The sequence below is a fragment of the Acanthisitta chloris genome, unplaced genomic scaffold, assembly GCF_000695815.1.
Source record: "Acanthisitta chloris isolate BGI_N310 unplaced genomic scaffold, ASM69581v1 scaffold4082, whole genome shotgun sequence".
NCBI lineage: Eukaryota > Metazoa > Chordata > Aves > Passeriformes > Acanthisittidae > Acanthisitta > Acanthisitta chloris.
The window spans coordinates 107-7,409 of NW_008662020.1; the positions used below are offsets into that span (position 1 = coordinate 107).

Consider the following 7,303-nt stretch of genomic DNA (forward strand, 5'->3'; position numbering starts at 1 on the left):
GTTCCTGTGAGGCAGTGAGCCGCAGAAATAGCGTGTTGCAGAATGGAGGGGGCCTCTCCCTCATCTGCAACTAAATCTTGTAACTACGAACTAAATACCTACTGAGACCGTGGCTTGACTCAGCACCTGGGTGTGCGAGGAGTGGTACTGGTTTGTTTAGTACAAGATGTTAAATTTGGGTGTAAAACTAAGATTATTAGGCTGTCTAAATTACTCGGAAGTTCGCTCTTATTGTGCAGAAATAAAATGCTGTGCTGACACACATTTGTTTGGGTTTCTAGAAAACAGCCACGGCTGTTGCCCACTGCAAGAGAGGAAATGGCCTCATCAAAGTGAATGGAAGACCTCTGGAAATGATCGAGCCCAGAACTCTGCAGTATAAAGTAAGCAACCACCCAACCTCTGCCCCCTCCCCTTAAGTGTTGAAATGCCTTTATGTACGTAATTGTTTGACAGTGGAGAAGAGTTGCTTGTCTGACTGACTGCTGAATTTTTGGTTGTTACCTCATTATCTAATAAATAGATGCTGTTAGGAAAATTCAGAAAACTAGACTAATGCGATTGCTGTGTTGGGACTGGTGGGGTTTTTGCTTAACTGGTTTCATTTATGTGAGGTATATTCTGCGCTAATCCGTTTTTAAAATTGAAGTGGGTGCAAAAACATTGTTTAGGCCTTAATAAAATAGCTGCTGAGAGAATCTGTGACCGGCTAGGTAACTAAAGTGTTACAAATAGTGAAAAAAACTACGTGCAAATTACTTCAGGTCCTCAGTTTTAATAAACTTGGTTTATTTTTGGCATGTAGTTATGGCAGTCTATTTAAACTGTTCCCTTGCTCTTAATTCCCCTGTGCATATGCTTTGCTGTTAAGGTATTTGAAACTTAAAAACTCAAGACTTCAATAAATTGATAACAGCACGAGTAGGTGTCAGATAGGTCTGCAAGAGGTGTGCTTGGTCTGGGTGTGTGCTTTTAAACAAGGTTCCATTTTTCAGAATATTAGTAACATCACATTTGGTAAACCTACAACAAGCTCCAGTCTTGATCAGAAATGAATTTTCTTTCTGTGTTTTGTTTCTCAGCTGCTTGAGCCTGTCCTCCTCCTGGGGAAGGAAAGGTTTGCTGGTGTTGACATCAGAGTCCGTGTGAAGGGTGGTGGCCACGTAGCGCAAATCTACGGTACGTTTTTTGGTGGATCTCTGCTGTGGGCAAGAATGGGTCAAGCCATTCTGGTGAGTTGGCACTGACTGGGTGCTAGGTGCCCACCAAGCTGCTCTGTCACTCCCCTCCTCAGCTGGATGGGGAGGGAGAGAAAATGAGATGGAAAAGGTCTTGTAGGTCAAGATAAAAGCAGTTTAATAAAGCAAACATGAAGGCTGAGAATGGAAGCCAAGGAAAACAAAAGGCTTCAATCGGGATGATGTTCAGCCACTTCTGGGAGGTAGGGCCCTCACACCTGTAGCAGTTGCTTCTCGTCCTTTTGCTTTGCTTTTATTGCTGAGCAGACATGGACTGGAATATCCCCTTTGGTCAGTTTGAGTCAGCTGTCCTGGCTATGCTCCCTCCGAGATCATGCCCACCTCCAGCCTAATGGTGAGGGGGAAATGTTGGAGGCACAGCCTTAATAATGCCATGTGAGCACTGCTTAGCTGTAGCCAGAACGCACCATGTGAGAGCTGTCATGGGGAAAATGCCTTCCATCTCAGCCAGACTCAATGCAGCCTTGTATTTTAGAGGCTTCTGTTTAGAACAGTGACTTGCACAACTCAGTGTTCTGCTGCTTTTTTCACTGTGCAAATGTGTTTTTTCCTAAGGGCTTATTAAATTCTATGTACAAAGCTGTAACATCTGAAATAAGCTGAGTGAAGTAAGCTGGTGAAGTTTTGAGGAAATGCAAGGAAACTTCACCTTATGCCATGTGGCAGGATAGTTGAAATGCAGCTGAGCACAAGGATTTTGGGAGGGGGAGAAGGGGCTTATCATTAGAAATTGTATTTTTAGTTGTATATTTCTATGTTCAGAGCATCTTTCAGCTCTGATGAGCAGTTTTCCCCAGCAGAGAAGACTGGGAACATTCTTAGATGTTGATAGAGTTTATCTTTGCAAGCGATAGATTTGTTCTGCTCTTCTGGTTTGGTTATAGGTTAGTGAAGTGGAGCTGAGGCTGCATCAAGAACATAGGCAAGTTTCAGGATCAAAGTTGATCGCATTTGGTTTTCAGAACATTAAGATTTTCATCAAAATCCTGATGTTGATGTTCTGACAGATAGCAACATCTCAACAGTTAATCTCATGCTCCTGGTTTGGGTTCTGCTTACTGTGTTGCTGTGCTACAGGTTTTTTTGTTGCGATTTTTTCCTTGTTGAAAAGTCTAGACATTACAGGCAACTGTGTTTCTGAGGATTTTGAAAGTTGACTGCATGTAGGTAGAAGATGGACCTACTTTAGTACTCAGTAGAGCAGGTGATCAGACTTCCCATGTACAATTCCTTGGCTAGCTTGTCAAATCAACAGATGAACTCTGGGTGGCCTCTTGGCACAGATTTCTTCAGATTTGCCAAAGTAAAGGTGACGTGGAGTATGTGGGAGGGGAAATTGAGGAGGGAAAGGAGAATTTGGCAGCAAACAAAATAGCAAGTTTCTTGGATAACTGGGACTTTGTGTTTAATTTTTAAATAGATTTGCAGTCCTCACTGATGCTTTATTTTTTTTTTACAGCTATCCGTCAAGCTATTTCCAAGGCTTTGGTGGCTTACTATCAAAAATGTAAGTTGTTTTGATTGTTGTATTAGCCTTAAGTGGAAGTGTGTTGCTTTTGGTAGTTTTGTTGCAAAAAGTGTTAATATGGATTTGTTCTGTGTGAAACTGCTTAAGCTAATTATTTTTTTTCTTTTTTTTTTTTTAAACAGATGTTGATGAAGCTTCCAAGAAAGAGATCAAGGATATTCTAATCCAGTATGATAGGACTCTGCTGGTTGCAGATCCTCGCCGCTGTGAATCCAAGAAATTTGGAGGACCTGGTGCTCGTGCGCGCTACCAGAAGTCTTACCGTTAAAATTGTCCTGCTGTCATGTGACAGTCAATAAACATAAAGAATTTGATAAATTTCATGTTTCTAAATTGCATTTTTCTCTCTGGGTAAATAGATTTATTTTTTTTAACTCTGTGTGTGAAGTTTAAGATGGATACACAAATTGGTTGGTATTAAAGTAAAACCAGAGGGCTGATGGCAGTTCTCTTTTATCCTTTCATAGTAAGTCTAGGTAGTTAGGGTCTTGGGAATGAAGAGCTTTCTCCTCTTGGTGAATGTACAGTTACCTGAACAGGAGGCTCACATCCTGGTTTGTGTGGGTACGTGCCACAGCATAGGGTTCATTAAAGCAGAGTAAATCTTTGCCTTTCTGGTACAGTTTACATTGTCTCAAAACCAAAGCAATTACAGGGGCAGGGGAGGGAGGTTTGTTGGACTCCTGCGTTACCAGATACTAGAGGCACAGTTTTCTGGATTAGTATGTCTTAATGTAGTAAACTTAAAATAACAGGCCCTATATATATTTACTTTAAAAAGTATTTAGTACATGTAAAACAAGAAGGATTTTGTCTTACGAGTAAGACTGATTCTAAATGGTTTATCCTTGAACTACATGTTCACACAGTACAAGCACAGAGGGATGTAGACCTGGTGATCAACAGTAAGTAGTTTAAACAAAAAGGAAAAAGTGGCTTTGGAACTCAGACAACTGCTCATGTTATGAGCTAGGTGAGGCAATTTGAAGGCCTTGGGGGAAGAAAGTGGGAAAACCTTGGTGTTAAAAATATGACAGTAATTTTCAAAAATCTATCTGGAGGGTGTGTGTATCAAATGTTGGAGAAGTTTCAGTTTCTCGTCCATTGAAACAAGATTTTCATTCAGGAAGTGATTTTCCAGGGGCAAAAAGGCATAAAGTTCTGAGTAACTGTGGGATGTGCCAACAAGATGCTGCTGGAAAGGCTTATTCTGTCCTTTGGAGGAGTTGTAAGTAATGGAGCAAGGCCTTGAATACGAGCTGACCCAACAGGTATGTGCACAGCACTGAGGTGTTTCTTATGTCTGAAAATCTGTTTGGAGAGGAATTGGAGGAAACACTGGAGACTAAGGCACCGAGAGCCCAACTATTGTATTGCTCTCCCAGTCTGGTATTTTTGTCTCGTATACACTTGTATGCCAATACTGAAGTTGTCATAGGAGCATGTTGATACTTGAGATTTTTGTTGAACTTTCTCTTAACGTGGTCTTTCTTCTCTCATTTGTTTTAACAGGAGGTTATTTCAGTACTCAGTCAACATGAAGGTAAAACAGCTTCCAATGTGGGTTGGGGAGTTGGAAAGAGCAGCAAAATTCTGCCCTTTTGCTCTAGTTTAGGAAACCAGCTGCTTGTGGCATGGTGTCTGCTTTTTTGGTAGGAAAGTATTTAAGGCAGCCTCACTGAAGTGTAGTTATCCAAGAGTTAAACATGTAACTTAAATTCCTTCTGAAAGGAATTCATCTCCCATTTTAGATGTCAGTGACTGCCACAAAATAACTGAGTGATATGATCTGAATAGAACATTCATATCCAAGCCCCTTGCAGTCCCATTGAATCAGAGAGGACTGTTGTATGTTCCATCACCAATTTACACCAGGATTTTTTTGTTTTATACTAAGTGAACGAGATACTCTATTCCAGACTCTTGCTGTCTCTGGCAAGATGCATGGTTTGCTTACCTCAGATCCCTTTCTGCACTCTAAGCTCTTGGACTGCTGAAAACTCTGATTTTCAGCCTTCTAACCTGACTTTCTAAGGAAAAGATGCTATGCTAACTTTGAATTTAATTGCTTGAATTCCTATGAGTTTTTTTTGAAAACTGGCATCTTGATAGATGTTAATTAGCTTTGGCCGAGGAAAAACAAGCCTTTTGGTTGTTTGGCTCATGTAGTGACTGAAAAGCAATGTCTCAGTTGTTGCTGGGGAAATGTGTACTGGCCTGCCAGTTGGCACATACGTACCCTATGCTGCGCCTTGTCCAAAACTGATTCTTGCCTGGCTGTTAGGGAAGAGTGGTGGCGGGAAAGAGGTGATGCAAAGTTGCAGTGGTGTGAAACTCGGGAACACAAAGGGAGATGCAATACCTGATGCCAGTATCCTTAGGGGTGGATTTCAATTATGAGAAACCTGATGGATCCATTTTTCTGCCCACAGAGCAGCTTGTAACAATTGGATTTTTTTTTTGTTTGTTTTACTGTTCTTTCATGGAAAGGCTGAAAATAAAACTTGCATTGCTACTAATACATCCAGAGATGATATCTGCATGTCATTTCTTCAACCAGAAGAATCTTAACATAATAAAAATGCTTTCTGTACTGAACTCTGATCCTATAAAAATGCCCCATTAATCCTGTAGAGTGATGTCATTCCCACACGCTTTCTTAATGTGAAATGTTTGTGGAATTGGGCTGGTGTCAGCCTGGGTGGCTGAAGATTTTTATCCTAAGAGGTTGCTTTCTGATCTCCCACTAGAGGGCTTAACTTCATCGAGGAGTGAAGTCTGAAGGTGTAAGGAGAAAACCTGTTCAAAAAAATTTCCTTTCCTGATGTCCAGATTCTGTAGGGATGGTAATCAAGCTCCTGTCATTGAGCATCCGCTCTGGCTAGAGTCATGTTGCCACAGAGAGACAGTAACAGTTTGATCTTCAAGCCCTTAGCGAGGTTCTTGTGCAGCTGTGGAGGTGGTTCTTGGAAAAAAGAAATGCCCCTAACCTCTTATCTTCCTGCTCTTTCATTAGTTTCACCAAATTTCAGCAATACTAATCCTTAGGAACATCAAGTGTGCACAACAAAATGTTGTCTCACTTGAATTTTTCATTGAAAATACCATAATTTGTTAACAACAGTGGATCCAGTTTCAAACCAGGGCAAGTTTGTCCCTATGGCACAGGAGGCAGTTATTTTTTCACCCATTATTGATAATCCTGATAAACAGTGCAAGCTGTGTATGGATTTATGTCTTCTCAAATGTTACGTTGGAAAATTTGGAGAAAATTACTTATGACTGTAATATACAAATATATGTTTAAATTTTATTTTAAAAGAAAAACCTGTAACTTAAAAATGTAATCCTGGCATTTTTAAAATGTGGACAAGTGTGTTCTGTATTGTGCTTGTTTTCTTACAAAAGCAATTATTTTCTAATGTGTTTTTTCTGTTCAAACTTTTCAGAGGTGTCAATCTGGGAGTATTCTAATAATACTGTAGATAGTGTGTGTTGTTGCCTTGATATAATTTGATTCAATTTTTAAAATTTCTTTCTTAATATAACCCTCTGAGTTACAGTTCAGTTTCCTTAGCTGACATCTTTAATGTCCTTGAGACTGTACTGGTTTCCAACCATGCCTTGGGCAGTGATGTCCAGACCTAATGAAGCCTATTGCTCTAACTCTTACAAAGTTCCTTTGCAGCTGGTGGAGCTTGACCTACTTTCTAAATATTAGAATTTAAACAACTGTGGAATACTGTCATGCACCAAATATTCATTCAACTTTGCTATAGAAAAATTATACAAAAAAAAAAAAGGGCATTTCAGTTTTGGTTAAACCCAAAGAACTAATTTATATTAATGGAAAGATTTACTTGTGAAACTGCATATGAAGCATGGTGGGAAATATGGTCTTGAGGAAGGGAGAAATCCCAGATCAGATTTCTCAGAGTAGCTCAAAACAGTTTCTAAACTAGACTTAGCTTGACAGTAAGATACCATGTTGATGATAATGGAATTTGCAAGTTCTAATGCTTGGTTTTGTCTCATCTTGAGAGTAGGTTTATGAGAGGGTAGAGCAGCCTCTCTCCTTCCTGTAAGTTCCCACATAAGAACTAAAAGTCTGTGAGTGACTATAGCAATGTGTTGGAACTCACTTCTTTTGCTTCTGTTTGCAGTCTGGAGTGGTTTTGGACCACATGGAGCAGATGCAACTAAGCTGGGAGATACAGTCCAGCTGAAGACTAGCCCATAGCTAGTCAGAAGTAAAAACAAAGCTAAAAACCTCTTGAAATGCAATTATGGGAATGTCAGCTTCTCAGATCCAACAGTAATAAAAATAGTTCTTAGTAGAACACAGTGTAGTATTATGTATCAGTTTGGAACAAGTATTTTTGTGCCACCAGCGATCCCAAACCTGCATGAGTATTGTTGTCTGCTGTGCAGAAATAGAGTTTTGTCTTTGTGGTTGGAGAGGCTGTGTGTTTCTCATTTTCCTTCCCTTCTTGTCCAGTTGGGGACCACGAAAGGG

The 7,303-nt window shown here is 40.1% G+C and overlaps 1 protein-coding gene across 1 annotated transcript; it reads left to right on the forward strand.

The window, feature by feature from the left end:
* The first annotated feature begins 285 nt into the window (after positions 1-285).
* On the forward strand, positions 286-3,107 carry RPS16 (ribosomal protein S16). Its single transcript, XM_009070424.1, has 4 exons — positions 286-383; positions 1,083-1,179; positions 2,719-2,766; positions 2,910-3,107. The coding sequence occupies exons 1-4, from the start codon at positions 354-356 to the stop codon at positions 3,053-3,055; spliced, it is 321 nt and encodes a 106-aa protein (XP_009068672.1). The 5' UTR covers positions 286-353; the 3' UTR covers positions 3,056-3,107.
* The last annotated feature ends 4,196 nt before the right edge of the window (positions 3,108-7,303 follow it).

Coding starts and splice junctions, on each gene's coding strand:
- RPS16 (XM_009070424.1), top strand. CDS start 354: ATGATCGAGCCCAGAACTCTGCAGTATAAA. Junction 384..1,082: donor CCAGAACTCTGCAGTATAAA/GTAAGCAACCAC, acceptor TTTGTTTCTCAG/CTGCTTGAGCCTGTCCTCCT. Junction 2,767..2,909: donor GGTGGCTTACTATCAAAAAT/GTAAGTTGTTTT, acceptor TTTTTTAAACAG/ATGTTGATGAAGCTTCCAAG.